The 18372-nt window shown below is 37.9% G+C and overlaps 1 protein-coding gene across 5 annotated transcripts in view; it reads right to left on the bottom strand.

Annotated features, from left to right (window-relative positions):
• KDM4C (lysine demethylase 4C) overlaps window positions 1-18372 on the bottom strand; it is a 265851-nt gene that overhangs the window by 178494 nt on the left and 68985 nt on the right. The window contains exon 9 of one of the 5 annotated variants that reach the window (XM_034073183.1): window positions 8796-9033. The exons of 3 other annotated variants lie outside the window; for them this stretch is intronic. In XM_034073183.1, the coding sequence (XP_033929074.1) occupies window positions 8977-9033 (57 nt within the window). In that variant the 3' untranslated portion in view covers window positions 8796-8976. Of the gene's footprint in view, window positions 1-8795; window positions 9034-16805; window positions 16855-18372 lie in introns of those variants that run through there. One more of the 5 variants, XM_034073184.1, reaches the window with a different exon arrangement.

The raw sequence follows: 18372 nt of genomic DNA, 5'->3' as shown, positions 1-18372 counted from the left end.
GAACCTAATTTTTATTCCTATACCGTAATACTAGAGTAAGTATTTCAGAAATGTTCATTTTATCTTTACGCTCATTATTTCATTTCATTTCACACGCTTGAAAATTGCAGTGTATTTTATGCACATTTATGCTGCATACATATATTTCCAATGCTAATCCTGTTAGTTATTTTAAGCTCAGGAATATGGAATTTAGATGGCTAAAAGAAAAATAATCAAGAGCATTATTCTCCTCTTAAAAGACACATGGTCTTATCTGTTTATAGCTATATCCAGTTGGTTAAATGAAGGACAACACGATGTCTTTCACAACAAGAAAAGTTGTTGATGCGAAATCATCACTTCACTTGAAATTCAAAGATGAAGAGCAAATCATCAACACCATTCTTCTGCAGCTTAGGACATGCACTGTGGGATTAACAATACTCCCAGAATGATTTCTGAAAAGTAATCATCATTTTCATTTGGAGCGGGGGGGAAACATTTATGGATGGTCTTACATTCTCACTCCACTTGTTCTTAAAACAACCTTACCTCCAGCAAGACTGTAATCAAATGGTACAGGTAGTTTCTACCTAGTGAACTCTTTCACTACTATTACTACATCGTTCACTACTTTATTTTGAATTAAAGGAACAACCACAGGTATATAATAGAAATTTGAAACTATATGTAACTGATACATAATAAGTTCCCACATAAAAGCAGAAATACAGGATTCTATGGTATCTCCTTTTACTTTAAAATTAGCAAGTTGAAAGGCACTACAGTGAAATTTTTTAAACAGCCATAAAAGCATTCCCTTGCTGTAAGAACAATGTTTTAAAATAACATAAGTTATCATGACTTAATAACAAAGTAGCACGGTTTCAAGGAATGTGAAAGTTTGTTTAGATTTTTTTTCCAAAGCCTTTTTTTTTTGCTTCTAACAAATTCACTAGTAGGCCTCACCTGTGTATTATCACAACAAAATAAAAGACGATCCATTTCCTGCCAAGTACCTGCTTGCTTTGTAAAAGCAAAGATTTGATTAAAAGCTGCCAAGTAACCCAGCAATGCTGAGATTACTTCCTTTAAGACAGTAAAACTGAAGGAAAAAAAAGAGACAACATACAACTATAGCCTCAGAGAAACATGGACCAAATAGCATTTCCTTAACATGCTCTAATAGATTCTGGCAGAGAAAAGAATTCTATTTGGAAACTAATTATCAGCTGTCACAAAACATGGACATCATTAAAATGAGAAAATAGTACAAACATGATACAACCTAATCCTTTTTAAGCTTAAATCTGAAATAATACCAAACTAATAGTCAGCAAACACTTAAATTATATTAGGATAAACAGAACATATTTTAAATAATCATATAATCAGAAACATGAAGAAACATAACTTCAGATTCAATTTTATCTGGCAATTTCCATCACCTTCAGTAACAGGCAATAAAGCCTGAAACATGTTGAACAATTGTGTTCCAACAGAATATGGAAGAAAAGTCAACATATAAAACCTATTAAAAAAAAAAAAAAACAAACCACTAAAATCCAGCAGAAGCCCTACTTTGAAAACTGGTAGGCCAATAACACTGCAGAGCAGGCAGAAACCTTGGTGGAAACACAAACATGAAATCTCACTACAAAAGACATATTGTGTCTTCACTGCTTTGGTACTACAACATACCAAATCTATTTAAACTGATTTTTTACAGGACTTAATGGTCGTCCTCATGTGAGGCATAAGGTTTCATTTCATTTTTAGAAGGCATTTCTGGAGTATGCATCCCTATTCATATCACAACACGCTGGTACTGCAAACTGACATGAAACTGGTAATGGACTGCTGTATTCCTCTCATCAATCACCATAATGCCTCTTTCTGGGAATCTGTGAAATACAGATACATAGCTCTGGGCCAGCCTTTCATTCTTATCAAGTCTATGTCAAAAACCCATATACCAAGTTAGTATCTGCATACCACACCTGAAACCAGCAACAGGGACAACAGAATGTAATAGTTATCCAACAGCACACCATGCAGAAAATACAGACTTTTGGCTGAACATCCCCAAGATCAAGGTGCTGTAGAATGGATACTTAAGGCCCAAACAACCATTCTCTCTGCAGAACATAGGGAAAGGTGCTTTGTGCTCAGCCTGATGTGAACAGACATTTTTTTCCCACTTCCCTTCCTCCTCAGCACTCTATATTCTCCTCTGTTTCAGCTTCCTTTAAGGAAAGATTTTATGCAGAATCACTAGGACAGTGAAATCTTCTACAAATATGTCATAAATGTAGTATGTCTCAGTTTGCATATAATTTCAGTAAAGTACTAAAGGAGCACCGATGTGGAAATGAAAACACTATTGCAAGTGTAAAGAAATGCAAAGCAAGCACGAGGCGATGCAAATAAGTCAGTCATGTGAGAAGGAAATGTTAATTTGATTTAAGATTAATTCATTTCCTGGCTTCTTTCAAGGGGAGGGGAATATCATGTGGGATGATAACTGACGGAAAGTATTCAAGCACTTCACCACATCTAGAAAAATGTGTATCTCAAAATGTATATTCTGCACCTGGCAAAGTGCACTGGAATTTTTATCTTCTCATTTCAGTGTCCAAGAGCATAGCTGCCTAAGTGTTAAGTTCAAACAGCAACCAGTTGGTAACAGGTGGGTGTCCAATTGTTGTCACCTAGATAAGCCCTATTCCTAATGTACAGCCTTTTGTCTTGCATCATCAAGACAGTAAAAATAGATTCAGTAGTTCTGAGATCAGAAAACTAATGGAGATTAAGTTAATTAAAAATACCCTCATTACTCCTTAAAAAAAAACAACAATAAAAAAAAAAACCCAATCCTGTTCTCAAGAAATTCAACAAAACATAGGGTATAAGAAGAGAAAAAGAAAGGGAGGCAGGAGGAGAGACAAACAATAACAACACAGAAACAGAATCTCTGCTATTTTCTTTACTACCTGCCATTTCTATACACAAACACACTAAATGTTAGGAATGAATGGTTTTATTATAATAATAATCTATGCCATCTCATCACCACACAGAATAGAAGCAGGGATATTTACTATACAGCTGCAGTATTATCTCAAGTCCCAGAAACGACTACATTGCATTTATTTCTAATTGCAGTTGCCGGGGAGGATGGACCACAACAAAAACACATACAGACAAAACAGAAAAAAACTCACACTTATGGCAGTACTTTTTCTTTCTCTTACACTAAAATTGCATAAATGCAAGTATCATTAAATAAATAGTTAAATGGAGTTTGAAACAAAGTTAAAAACAAAAAAAAAGCAATCCACATCTTTTCGTAATTTAAATGGAACTATTTTAATAGAGCTAAAACAAATACTATGAAAGCACCAGATCAAAATAGAATGACAACAAGCTTGTCTCATCAATATTCTGGTTTAAATGTAGGTTCAAATAGACAATCAGAGTGAGATGCTACAGATACATTTGCTCATTACAAGTTTCCCAACTTTCTTGCGAAAGCTACATTATACCAAATACTTACATTCTTCATGATCTGTTTTGCCATTTTTGAGTGGATGCAGTACTTAGAGTTCTATTGTTATTTGCATTATAAATATTACAGCTTAAACAGTGGCAAGTTAATCTTCAAAGCAATTTTGGTAATAGAGGAAGACCAGCATTACCCAATGCATCTGAAACAGAAATAAAGTGATGGATGCAACTGGCTAAGGTCATTCAGGAAGCCAAGGGCAGAGCTGCATCTACAACTCAAAATCTTTTAATCCTAGCCTCATGTTTTAACACTGGTAAATGCTGCCTGTCCCAGGCTGTTAGCAGGAATTGTTTTTATGTTCTGACAGTGAAGTAGACTCTTTGAATGTGTGATGCCCAAAGGAGAAGATGAAAAACAAGAAACCATATGTCTGAAATCTTTCTGAATATGCCTCAAGAGCATCAGAAATATGAAAGCACATTTTTGAAAAAAAAAATTGCCACACATGAATATCCATTTTAGGATTCCTCATGTGTTCTGAAAGACCTGAATGAAAACTGAACAGCAACGTAAAAATTAAAGAACTATCACAACACATTAATACTAACATGATGTACACGAAAAATTATGGTACACACGCTTCCTAAGGACTCTAAAAGCTTATTTTACTACCACAGCCATAAACCAAAACTCTTCTTGTCATAACATACAGAATGAATCGGTTGTAATGGAGACCTGAAACTAATTTTTCCTAAGTATCACAGCACAGCTTCTCACTACACTTAACTTACAATATGTGTACTCACAGTCTGTAAAGTACACCAAATTCTTCAAAAGGGATTTAATTCCAGAGTAAAACCGAAACAGATGTAAAAAGAAATGACAGAAAGCCTCCCAATCTTTTCAAGTCCCTATCCCACGGAGAAAAAGAAAAAAACAAACGGTGGCCAGGGAAGAGCAACAATCAACAAACCAAAACACTCAAAGGGTGCATACAGTTAAAAAGTAGTAGTATGTTTTGCCATCTTGACAATGAAGTCCGGACATTTTCTGTCTGCTTATGAACTTAGAGAACACCTCCCATAGGGTACAACTACTAGGAAGTTTATACAGCCTTCTGAAAGTGCATAAGGAATACTAATACACATCTCATTGCTTTTTCATCATGAGTTCACATATTTTCTCAGTATTTACAAGTAGGTGCTTCTTTAGTTAAAATCAGAAATATAAAGATCAACAAATTAAATCCTTCCAAGCAAATGTATGAAGTTATATTGCCCTCTGCTGACAAACAGCTAAAATTGGACATAAAACCAGAGGCTCATGATTCAAGAAACACTTTGAATAATGTATGTTACTGAAATTCATATATTTCATTTTCTATAATTCCACAGACCTCAAATATCATTTCTGTTTTTCAAAGAATTTTCAGAAAAAGCAGAGCAATACAAAATAGATCTAAAGAAAAGAAAACATGCTGGTTTAGGCTTTTTCTGCTCCAAGGGTTAGAAAATAAATGTTGCTAATTCTGCTTACCCTAAGATAAAGTTACATGCATGGTCTCACTTTAAGTTATCGCATGAAGCGTTTGTTTATGTTGCATATTGATAATACCATTTTTTTCCCTTTAAATTCATATGAAATCCCATTTAGCAATAAGCAAAACAATTTACTCCACTGATGTTCAAAGGAATTTCTTTTAAAGAAACTGTATAGGACAGGCTAGGAAAGAACCTTATATTCAGTCTATAGAGACTGCTCGATGATGAACATACACTTACATGGATGACAAATCTAATGGTATGCTCTTATGCACCCTTCCAGGTCTTGTGTCTTGGCTAAACGATGTATTTACATTTATACGTATGTTAATCAATAGTTAGAAGAAATTCTAGTTGCCTTTCAATTATTTCTTAGGGAACACTATATCTTACTGCTGGCAATGCCAATGTGTTATTAACACATGCTGGAGTGAGGGAGAACTGTGAGAGCCACTTCACACAGAACCTCAAGTTGGAATAATTTAAATAAAGCGTTGCTCATTTTAGATTTACCCTTGTCTAGACCAGGATCTTCAGTACAACCAGTTCAAGTAAACAGCAGCAGTGCAGACACAGTTGAATACACTCTGAAAGGCTCAAGTACATCAAATTACAGTGTAAATTCCCTTCCAGCCTTTAACTTGGTCCTGCATATGTTAAAGCAGAGATGCTTTACCTTAACTGCGCTTTTTGATGTGTTAATTAGATCATGCTAGTTAATTTCATCTCACCGCACATATTTAAGCCCTTATCTACCTCTGATTTTCTTACAGTCTTCTTAAAATACAATTAGCAGCACACATACTACAATATCACCTTGGAAACAAGGAAGTATGCTGCCCCAGCATATAAGTCATGATCTTGCATTTTTTCAATAGGATGTTTCCATAATGCCTTTTTGGTCTTGTTTAAACCAGAAGAGAGTTCAGGCCTGAGAAAAAATGGGTAAACAATAGGAAATACTACTTACAATATATTCTAAATAAAAGGGAGCTGTGCTTATCTTAACATCAACTTTTCTTCATTCTTTTTTTTTAAAAGCCACTTTCACTAAAATTCAAGGCAACAGAAAAGAGAACACTAAGTTACGATTTTCTACAATTATCATCTTGCCTATACAAGAATGGTATAAAATGTCTTCATATATTAACAACATATATTTTATTTATAATATTCATACACACTACAAGGTAACAACAAGAACTGTTTGAAAAGGATATAATATAATAGGAACCATAACAAAATACTAATGCTTCCTGGACTTTTGTAAGTAGCAGTTAATTAACCAACTAACACACAGTGGTGTCATTAAACTGAAACATTCAGCTGTCAAAAAAGAATCACAGAATACCAGCTGGATGGGACCTCAAGGATCATCCAGTATAACCTTTCCTGACAAAAGCAAAGTCTAGATGAGATGACCCAGCACCCTGTTCAGCTGAATCTCTGAAGTGTCCAATGTTGGGAATTCCACCACCTTCCTGTGGAGCTTATTCCAGTGTTTGTTCTCATTGTGGAAAAAAAAAAAAAAAAAAAAATCGTCTTGTATCCATCTGGAATCTCCCCAGGAGTAATCTGTGCCCATTACCCCTCATCTTCTCCATGGGACTCCTTGTCAAAAGAGAGTCTCCATCTTCTTCATAGTTACCTTTTAAATACTGGAATATGGTGATAAGGTCTCCCCTATGCCTTCTTTTGTCTAGGCTGAATAAACCCAGTTCTCTCAGCCCCTCCTCACATGCTAGGCTTTCCAGTCCTTTGATCACCTTTGTGGTCCTTCTCTGGACCCTCTCCAGCCGTCCACATCACTCTGTATAGGATGAACCAAAACTGAACTTTATCTCTGCTGGTGATGCCTTTGTTGATGTAACCCAGCATTCTGTTGACGTGCTTTGCCACAAGCGCACTGTTCACTTATATTAAGCTTGTTGTCCACCAGGATGCCCTAGTCCCCTTCCACAGACCTGCTCCCCAGGCTGTGCTGCACTCTTGGATTATGCTCACCCAGGTGCAGGACCTTACATCTGTCTTTGGTGAAGTTGACATGGTTTTTGCTAGCCCACTCTTCCAGCCTATCCAGGCTTTCCTGCAGGGTGGCTTTCCTTTCTGAACTACCCACTTTCCCACTCAGCTTGGTATCATCAGCAAACTTCATCAGGGCACACTTGATCCATGTCCCACATTCACTTATGAAGTTACTTTACAGCACTGGGCAAATACTGATCCCTCTCAACCCCAATAGTGACAGCCCACCAGCTGGAACAGGAGCTATTTACTACAACCTTCTGCATGCGGCAGGTCAGCCAGTTCCCACCCACCACATGGACCACTTATCAAGATCCTGAAGCATCAGTTTCTCTAGAAGGCTGTGGGAAACTGTATCAAAAACTTTGGAGTAACCCAGGTTGACAATGTCCACGGCTCACCCACTATCAACCAAGCAGGTTACTTTATCGTAGAAGGCAATCAAGTTTGTCAAGCACGATTCTTCCCCTGGTGAATCCATGCTGGCTTTTTCTGATCATGGGATCCATTTGACTTGTGGTAGCCCCCAGGATGATTGGCTCCATAACCTTCCCAAGGACTTCACGAAGTCTGATGGGCCTAAAATTACCTGGATCCTGCTTTAAAGCCTTTCTTGCAGATGGTGATGTTATCCTTCTTCCAGTGTCCTGGGATGTCCCCTGATCCCCAAGATTTCCCAAAGATTATGGAAAGTAGCCTCATAATAATGTCAGCCACCTCTCTGAACACCCTCCAGTGGATATCGTTAGGGCTCATCGATTTGCAGGGGTCAAGCTGCTGTAATAGTTCACAGACCAACTCTTCCTTCACTGATGGTGGGTCTGTGTTTGCATCAACCTGGATTTTTGTTCCCAAGCCCTCAGCAGTACTGGTAAGGACAGAGGTAAAGAAACTATTGAGAACCTCTGCCTTTTCAGCACTGTTAGTGACTAATTCCCCTTTCTCAAGCCAGTATTTTCCTTCTGTTTCTGCTTGATGTTTATGCGCCTGAAGAACCTTTCCTGGAGTTTCTCACATCTGTGGCCAATTTCAATTTGAGCAGAGCTTTTGCTTTTCCAGCTGCATCTCTACACACCCTGGCAATGACCATGTAGTTCTCAACAGATTGTCTGCTTTTCCATCTCTGATATGCTTCTCTCAGTTTTGGACAGAAGCTCACAGTTAAACTAAGGAGGTCTCTTGCTTCATCTACTTCCCATACCTCTAAAGGAGACAAAATGGTTTGTACTTCCAAGAAAGAGTCCTTGAAAATCTCCTAGCACCCACTAGTTCCAAAAAAAAAAAAAAAAAAAAAAAAAAAGGAGACATTTCAAAGCTGTAAATAGGAATAGGAGTAAAGCAGCAATCAGTGTAAGAGAATAAAGGTATTGCCACACAAAGTGAAACAACTTCTTTTTATTTCATTTCTATATTGGTGACCTCTATTGCTTTTTCAAAACAAAACAAAAAATCCCAACATCTTAACATCTATCCTAAAGTTCAATCATTTCAAGGCTGGTCCTAAAAGTAGGATTTTTTCATAAAACAGCCTTACACTTCATAGAATCACAGTCACACAAGTTGGAAGAACCTCAAAACACCATCTGGTTCAGCCTTTCAGGGGAAAGGCAGCATAGATTTATCTAATTTCATAATAATGAGATAAATAAATAAATATTTCTCAATATATTCTAAATACAAATAATAACCTATTAAGATCCTAAACTACATAGATGAAACTTCGGAGCACAACTCATTCTTTTTAGGGTGCAGCTTCAGCTTCTACAATATGTATGAGTATAAATGCAACCCAGTTTTCTCTTACAGTCATTGAGAACTTTTGTCCATTATGGCCTCACTAGAACAATGGCACACTTGGTTCTCATAACCCACATTCTTCCTTGTGTACCTCTTCATATAATCTTCATTTACCTCCCAGACTCATTGCTTAGATTCTAATTTTTTCACGATATGTATCAATGCACTTCTGATGTGCTTCTATGAAAAAAGAAAAAAATGTATATTATTTTCTATTCTGTATTTTTTGTGAGGATCCTGAGCATTATCAGGAGTACAAAGCACTTAATTATTACACCAATAAGCAGCTATCCTGATACAGAAGTAGAGCAGCAAACTCCAGCTCACATGTACTCTTCAAACATCCATTGTTGACACTCCACTACAGTGACAAGACCCAAAATGAGACGCAGATATCAAAATAAGGGGGAAAAATAAAAAACAAAAAAACACCTCATAAACAAACAAGAAACAAACAAAAAACCCACACAAAAACAACAACAACAAAAAAATAACCCAGCCTCACACATAAATTCTCACAAGTTTCTACAGGAACAATCTTTTTCACCTTATCCCAGTGATTCAATGCACAAGTCTTCAGACACATGCCTTAAGGCCCCAGATACTTGTATATTTGCAATTGGAGCTCCCAGGTTGCCTATAGTTTTACTGCTTATGCAGTACCTCAGCACTTCTGTCTTGGGAAAGGTAAATAGCTCAATATCCAAGCCAAACTAGGATTTTCAGAATAGGTATTATCATCACCAGAACACGTGTAGTAAGAATATTCTCCATGCATACCTAGCAAGACTGATGTCTAAGTGAAAGACTGCAGCCGTTTTCATTCACGTATTTCACCAAGGGGAGAAAAAAAAAAAAAAACAAACCAAAAACCAACAAACTACAAAAAGAAATGTAGACATTTGACCATGTAGAGGCTGCTTGTTTCAGGATTCATAAAAGACATGAAGATGAAACTTCCCAGAAGATGGAAGCTCTCCATCTTTCCTAATCATATATGGTCTTCCAGACTCATCAAGTCAGCGTTCCTGTAAGTAACATCCTAACTCTTCTGGGGGAGGACACTTGAAGCCACACATCTAAACCATGTCAAGCTGCATTAAAGCAGCACTACATACACTCATATTGCCTGAGAAGAGACTTCCTAGAATTATACAGTATTTTCTAGTTTTCAAAGCAAATATTGCTTCAACCACCACCCGTAAACCCCAGCATAGGACATCTTTAGAGGGTACTTTGGTAGGTCTTAAGATATTCACTCAAAAACAAAAAAATTGCCCTCAGGTAGAAAAAAAAATTAATGTTTATAGTGTGGTTCCTGGTCATTCTGAAGTGACCAGATAAATAATTCAAATTTTTTTATGGATCTTATGAAAAGCAAGCACGACATTCTGACTCAGAAATGCTCAGTCTAAAGACCTAAAAAGTCAAGATGGACTTGGGGGGTGGGGGGGAGGGGAAGGAGGAACCCTGAAAGGAAAGACTACTTTGATAGGTTTAGAAATAGAAGCCTTAAAAACGGGTTATTCTGTTAAATTGAAATGATCAGAGAACCGATGTGATTACAAAAGAAGTTCTAAACCCAAAGGAGATGCAAAGGAAATAACTGGAAATTGAAGCAATCTTTATTTTAAAACCGTCTGAGAAACTACACAAGAAGCCCAAAATTGGCATGATAAACTAATAATCCTCTAAGATCAAATGAAGCAATTGCTCGCTGAACTTCTCTCATCTTTGAACTTGCATTAAAGCAATTGGCCAGGTTTTCTCAATTTCACCTGTTGCTTATTAGAATTACCATCTCACTTGTCTTCATTATTGCAAACCACCCACTTTGAATATTGTTTCTTGGATGGTAACCTTAACAAAATACACAATGCTGTAAAATTGTAAATTAGGTATTTCCTGGACTTGGAACTAGAATTTTTTCTCTATTTGTTTTCCCACTAAATGAAGAATTACAAATGGTTAGGAAGCTCCAAATCTTTTCTGTCATCTACACTCATGTATAGTGCTAAAAACCTAAGTCTGCCAGAAAAATACTTGAAGAGATTGAATGTTCAGAGAATAAACTCGGCACAAAATGTAAGAGCTCAAGGAAGGAAGACTGGAGGTCTACACTGCGCACCTACATAGGAAATTTAAAAGTGTTTTCAGAATTTCAGAAAAAGAATTCAGATTATGTTTAGAATTTGCCTTATAAAGAGCCTCTGCTGGTCATACCATCACATAATCACATAATCACATAACCACAGGCTAGGCAAAACACACAAATGTGCACCCACACACAAAGGCACAGAGGATACAATTTGGAAAGGAAAATTCCATTAAAAAAATGTAGACGAGGGTTTCAGTGATATGGTCTTGGCAGTCCTGGGGTAACGGCTGGACTTGATGATATTAAAGGTCTTTTCCAGCCTAGTTGATTCTGTGATTCTATTCATTTACTGCCAAATATCCTTCCAACCTTTGCATACACATAGGAATCATCACAACAGCAGAAAGAGCGGATGGGACAGTTCACAGTGCTGCTTGCTGTTAGGATTTCATCATGAAGAAAAATGAAACCTGTCAGTCAATCAACTGCAAACAAACTCAGAAAATACAATGACAAGAAATGAGAGACCCCAGAAAGCACATTCACCTCAGGACACAAACTGTTGCAGATGTCTGTCTAGTTCACCAACATCCCATAAAATTTTGATTCCAGCTGTAACACTAAGGTCTCATTAACTCAGTGTTTTTAACCTCCTGCTCTGGTACAGAATCATAGAACCATTAAGGTTGAAAAGACATAAGATCATGTCCAACCATTAACAAAACACTGCCAAGTCCATCACTAAACCAGGTCCCTAAGTGTCACATCTACACACCTCCAGAGATGGTGACTCCACAACTTCTGGGCAGCCTGCTCCAAGGCTTGATATCCCTTTTGGTAAAGATATTTTTTCCAATATCCAATCTAAACCTCCCTTGGTACAACTTGAAGCCATATTCTCTCGTCCTATCAATTGCTATATCAATTGCTATTCGGAAGAAGAGATCAACACCCACCTCGCTACAACCTCCTTTCAGGTAGCTGTAGAGAGCAGTAAGGTCCCCCCATGACAGAATGTATGACAGAATTAACACAGCACTACTATGTTAACAGTATCTGAAGCAATTATTTCTAAGAAAAACAGACTTCTAGTGACTCAACAGGAGTTCAATCTTCCTGATTGAATTTAGGTAAACTAAGTGTTAATCAAAGTTCAAAACCTGGTACTTGAAGCTATCACTTAAAATGTTTCTGTCTTGCACAAATATTTGCAAAGACTTCTGTGAACTCAGCTAGTTCTGTGTCTTCAGCTTTCCAGTCTTGTGTTAAGGTACAGGTATTTGCCGAGACATAAGCTCTACAGCCCTGCTTTCTGCTAAGCTTCTCTGACCTTCAAAATTTCAGTAACCTTCCCTTTATGTAACGACTCTTTCACATGCACAGATGCAGAAATAAATTGCACTTTTATTGCTGCATACTTATAAATAAATGTATATTTTGAGACAAGGCAAGTGATAATCTTAAACTCTCTTTTCAAATTGCTAATAATACTAACAAAGATGGGGGGGTGGAGAGAGGAAAATCAAGTAATCGCAGTTAAGCCTTAAGACACCACGGTGTAAGTTAATACAGGAAGTGTTTAATTCTGGATTGGTTTCAAGGTATTCAATATTATCAGCTGGCAAACTCCTTGCCAGAAAATTATTAAGAGGTCATCCAAGTTTGAGAACACGTTCCAGTGCTGCACAGACACCAGCCTGCAGGGAGAAGCCACAGAGCAAGTTACAGGATGCACAAGGAATTAGCAGGATTACACTGCACTTTAGCAATCATCATAGCAGCTTCAGAACGTAGTGCTGGCAGCCTTTGAGGTAGCTGGAGCAAAAGAAGCACCTATATCATTTCAGGATTATAAAAGCACTAATTTGCTTAGGAAGAAAAAAAAACAAATAAAATTGGACTGTATTGTTTCTTAGAAATATTATTAAGTATAACATACCTTCACAAAGAAAAAAAAAAGAAATAAATTATGTTCTGATTTTGCTTTAAATAATGTATCTAAGCATTAATCTAATCAACACATATTTTCTTTGCAGTCATTTATGAACAGCTCTGGAAGGTAACATAAGATTACTGAATCTTAATTAAAAATAAAAATCCAAATAAATTGTAGCAGCATAATCAATACAAGTTACATTATTTAAATTAAGCATAATTTAGTTAAAAGCATTCACATTAAATTTATTCTCTTTGGATTCAAAGCTTTTCCAAACCAAACTGTTTTGTAACAATTCTATAAGCAGCACAGCAGTCAATAAAACTTCACATTATTTTAAATAAACCATAATGTGCTAGACACATCACTTTTATGACTCAAAATACTGACTCTGTCACACGCTGCAGTTTAGCAACAAAGCCAAATGAAGAAAAATCCACTCTCCCAGGTGATTCTGTACAAATGCACTACAATACCATTCCACTTTTGATTACAGCAACTCATGTTACAAATAGTAACTGGTTTATCGAACTTCTCGCCTCTTTTCTCCTGCAAGACTAACCCTGGGAGAGTACACAGCAGAAGAGCTCTCTCACAGAAAATGTGAATCTGCCTACAAAAACAGATGTAGCACTTCTCCTCAAAGTTGAAGAGCCAAAAAGATGCAGGACCCATTGGTAATCGTTTATACTAAAATTCTGCCTGAAATTAAACAAAAACTTGCTTTGTTTTTAGAGATGCTGAATTACACTAGTAACTAGATGCTGTGCTCAGCAGCTTTCAAAAGTCAGAAATAAATACGTTTGCTTAGATTTAGAAGCCTGTCAAAATGGATTTATGCCAAGGTACCTTAAATAAATAAAAAGACATTCTTTCATTACAAAATAAGCATTTAATTTATACAGGTCAAAAATGTTGTAAGAATACATTTTCTGGTATTAACTTCCATATTCTAGCCAGACAAACACATGAAATTCAAGAGCATGACACATTTTCAAGTTTTCTTCATCTGAATAAAACCCCTCTGAATGAATTCTAATTGTACTCCAGCTAAAACAAAGAACTCATAATTTTCGGTATCAGATCCAATAACTACAAAATTTATAACATGGAGGGGCAGTTTCTTTAAAGATGTCTGGCAGAGTAGGTCTGCAAGACGAAGCAACTAATAAACAGTCTGTCAATGCTACAAATGGAAGAGGGGAAAGGCCTTCTGAAGTAGTGCAGAGATTGTTTCAGCCACAGCCACAAGACGACTGTCGTGGTTTAAACCAAGTCCCCCAACTCCTGGAGAGTTAGGAAGGAGAATCCAAAGAATGTAGCCCCCACGGATTGAGATAAAAATGGTTTAATAGCTAAGGCATAACACAGAATCACCACTGCCATTACCACTACAAATAATAATGATACAGCAAACAACAAGTGAAGAGAATACAACACCCCACCAGCCACCGACCCATAACTCACTCCACCCTGCCCGGCTGAGCACCGCGTGCTCCTTCCTCCATTTTCCTCTAGAGATCTCACCCCTCCAGATCTTCTCGTTCCCAGTATCCATTCTGGGCATCACGTGCTATGGTATGGAATACCTCATTGACTAGCCTGGGTCAAGTGTCCTGTCTCTCCTTCCTCCCGGCCTCCCCTCCTCCACCTGGCTGGAAAAAACCTTGAACAAAAACACCCTCAAAACATGCTCAAACCATGACAACGACCATGCCAGACTCTACACCTTTCTTGGCAGAAGGCCCTATAATAAGGAAGAAATAATGAAGATTTAAGAGAAGACTGACATATTCTGAAGAATGTACTCAATGTTAATCTAAGATGACAAGTAAAGACAAAATAATACACATCTTGGAACTCACTATGTCATCAATGACAAAATGCTCCACGGTTTAACACATACCAAAAGTTAAAAAAAAATTATGAAGTCCTTTCTGATATGAGTCAGGTGAAGTTCCTGATGACTGGAAAATGGGAAATATAACCCCCATTTTCAAGAAGGGGAAAATGGAAGACATGGAAAACTACAGACCTGTCAGTCTCACCTCTGTGCCTGGCAAAATCTGGGAGCAGATTCTCCTGGAAAACATGCTAGGGCACATGAAAAACAACAAGGTGCTTGGTGACAGCCAGCATGGCTTTACTAGGGGAAAATCCTGCCTGACCAATTTGGTGGCCTTCTATGACAGGGATACAAAAGTGATGGACAGGGGTGGAGCAGTTGACGTAATCTACCTGGACTTGTGCTAAGCATTCGACACTCTCCGCATGACATCCTTGTCTCTAAATTGGAGAGACATCAATTTGATAGGTGGACCACTCGGTGGGTAAAGAACTGGCTGGATGGTCACACTCAAAGAGTTGTGGACAACGGTTCAATGTCTGGCTGGAGAGCAGTAATGAGTAGTGTCCCTCAGGGATCGGTGTTGGGACCGGTCTTGTTTAACATCTTTGTCAGTGACATAGTGGGATTGAATGCGCCCTGATCAAATTTGCCGATGACACCAAGCTGTGTGGTTCTGTTGATACACTGGAGGGAAGGAATGCCATCCAGAGGGACCTTGACACACTTGTGAGGTGGGCTGATGCCAACCTCATGAAGTTTAACCATGCCAAGTGCAAGGTCCTACACCTGGGTCAGAGCAATCCCAGGCACAGCTACAAGGTCGGGCAGAGAAGAAATTGGGAGCAGTCCTGTGGAGAAGGACTTGGGGATGTTGGTCGATGAGGAAATGAACATGAGCTGGCTTCAGTGTGCACTTACAGCCCAGAAAGCCAACCTTTTTCTGGGCTGCATTAAAAGAAGCATGACCAGCAGGTCACAGGAGGTGATCCTGCCCCTCTACTCTTCTCTCGTGAGACCTCACTTGGAGCATTGTGTGCAGTTCTGGTGTCCTCAACATAAAAAGGACATGGTATGGTTAGAACAAGTCCAGAGGAGTGCCACAAGGATGATCAGGGGACTGCAGCACCTCCCATATGAAGACAAGCTAAGAAAGCTGGGGCTGTTCAGCCTGGAGAAGAGAAGGCTGTGTGGAGACCTCATAGCAGCCTTCCAGTATCTGAAGGGGGCCTACAGGAATGCTGGTGAGGGACTCTTCATTAGGGACTGTAGTGATAGGACAAGGGTTAATGGGTTAAAACTTAAACAAGGGAAGTTTAGATTGGATATAAGGAAGAAATTCTTTACTGTTAGGGTGGTGAGGGCACTGGAATGGGTTGCCCAGGGAAGTTGTGAATGCTCCATCCCTGGCAGTGTTCAAGGCCAGGCTGGACAGAGCCTTGGGTGACATGGCTTAGTGTGAGGTGTCCCTGCCCATGGCAGGGGGTTTGGAGCTAGATGATCTTAAGGTCCTTTCCAACCCTAACTATTCTATGATTCTATGTTTCTAAGCTCATGATTAGAGCTCACATAAGAGCTTACTCATTTTTAAGTATGAAGCACCTCTCTTCTGAAGACAGGCTGAGAGACTTGGGTGCATTCAGCCTGGAGAAGGCTCCAGGGATACCTTAGAACAGCTTTCAGTGCCTAAAGGGGACCTATAGGAAACCTGCAGTTTAAAAGGGCATTTTAAAAGGGCATTTTAAAAGGGCATGTAGTGACAAGACAAAGGGGAGTGGCTTTAAACTGACAGAGGGGAGAGTAAGAATAGGTTTTAGGAAGAAATTCTTTACTATGAGGGAGTGATTCAGCCATCAGAAACTGGCAAATATTATCAACGAGCTTGCATCTTTTTATTCTCACAGACCCTGGTTTTGTTTTCCATATACAACTACTGCTTTATTAAGGCACCAGCAATTACATTTTATTTAATTATGCAGAATACAGACCTTTACTAACAAGACTGAGGGTGGCTTGACTGACGAACTAGTTCCTCTTTTCTTACCAAACTCAGTGAGAATTTTAATTTAAATGTGCATGCTACAGCTTTAGAGAAGACCTCAAGAATTTTCCTCTCCAGCTCTGTAAACAAAAACAACACAGGCAGAGTTTAAAGGTATAACCACCTCAAATTCTCACTGTACTTTCTCCACTGAAAAAATGTCCAATGTACAATACAATGTTGTTATACTGAAGACAAGTCTAAAACTTAACCATATTATTCTTTTCCATATTTTTCCAACTAAATCCTTCAAATTTTTGCACCAATTAAACTATTTCACTTTTAAGACTACTTCTTTTTGTGAGGAGTATTAAACAACACTTGAGACAATTCCTTGTAGGAGATTAAATTCATCATGCAGGCTTTGATATTAGCTTTTTTGCACACAAGTGAAAAATATTAACCCCTTGTAGTCAACCATAATCAAATAACAAAAAGCACAAAAATTGTCTTTCTATCTCAGTCTCTTAAAGCCATCAGTTTTCTAAAGGGCCACATTTTAAGAGCCTCAGCAACATATGTGCATTTTTATTTCATTGTTCCTTCCATCTCCATTTCACAAGTCTTCCTGCATATTTTCCACAAACAATTCTATTTTGGCTAGCAGAATGTCTGAAGTTGAGTTGGAGATAATTACTATGTTATAGATTTATTATGTTAGTCATACCAAGCAGCTTAATACTGTCTTAGAAGCAGCTCCTCTATATGGGATTTTGGTTTTCTTGATGGTATCTTTCCCATTTTTGAGTAATTTTTTACAGTTTCTCTCTTGATTCATTGGAATCAGAAAAACAGGCATGAAAAAGAAACAAAATTACTGTATCTGAACTACATTTCTCCTCTATGTATATTACAGATTTATCCCCACAGCACTTATAATAATGCATCAAAACACTCAGACCTCTCTGTCTTCTTTACACACTGTGATTGTTCTCAGCATTTGAAAAGACCACCAAAACACAGCACCTACTGACGTGTATTAATGTATTCAGAAGAACCAAAATAATTTAACTGGAATAGGCTGGCAAATCCAGACACAAGCACAGTGACATCAATAGAATAAGTGTGTTTTTTTCATTCAGATTTTAGCTGAGTATTTCAAATTGGACTGCCCCATAGAAGCAGATACTGTAACTCCATAAAGCAATCCATCTTTCTTTATACATATACGTAGATATATATTAGCAACAAACTTCAGGTGAAAAACATTCCCTCAGGACCCCAAGCATGTGGAAGGTCATGTGGCAAAAGTAAAAACCAGGTGATTTTGTTGTTAAGATTTAGAAGTTAGCAATTGAGATGATGCGGTCGAGTCTAAATTAGCTACAGAGAACGAAGTCTTCACTGAATTTATCTGGTTATATTGGTATTAAACTTTGAAAAGAATGAAATAACTTACTTCACTGTAAGAATGTACACAGGGTCTTGCAATGAACCATGCAGTAGTGCACTTTATCTACAACATCAATACACCTTTTTCTTCAGTGTTAATGCTGTAACTACGTTATGAGGTGACTATATATATCCTCAGAGAAAGATGACACCTTCAAGGTGATTGATTCTACCTTTTCTGACAACAACCTGAAAGTGGTTAATCC

This window comes from Melopsittacus undulatus, chromosome Z, assembly GCF_012275295.1.
Source record: "Melopsittacus undulatus isolate bMelUnd1 chromosome Z, bMelUnd1.mat.Z, whole genome shotgun sequence".
Lineage (NCBI taxonomy): Eukaryota > Metazoa > Chordata > Aves > Psittaciformes > Psittaculidae > Melopsittacus > Melopsittacus undulatus.
Note: the sequence above shows the minus strand (reverse complement) of the source record. Positions and strands in the feature narration are given on the sequence as shown.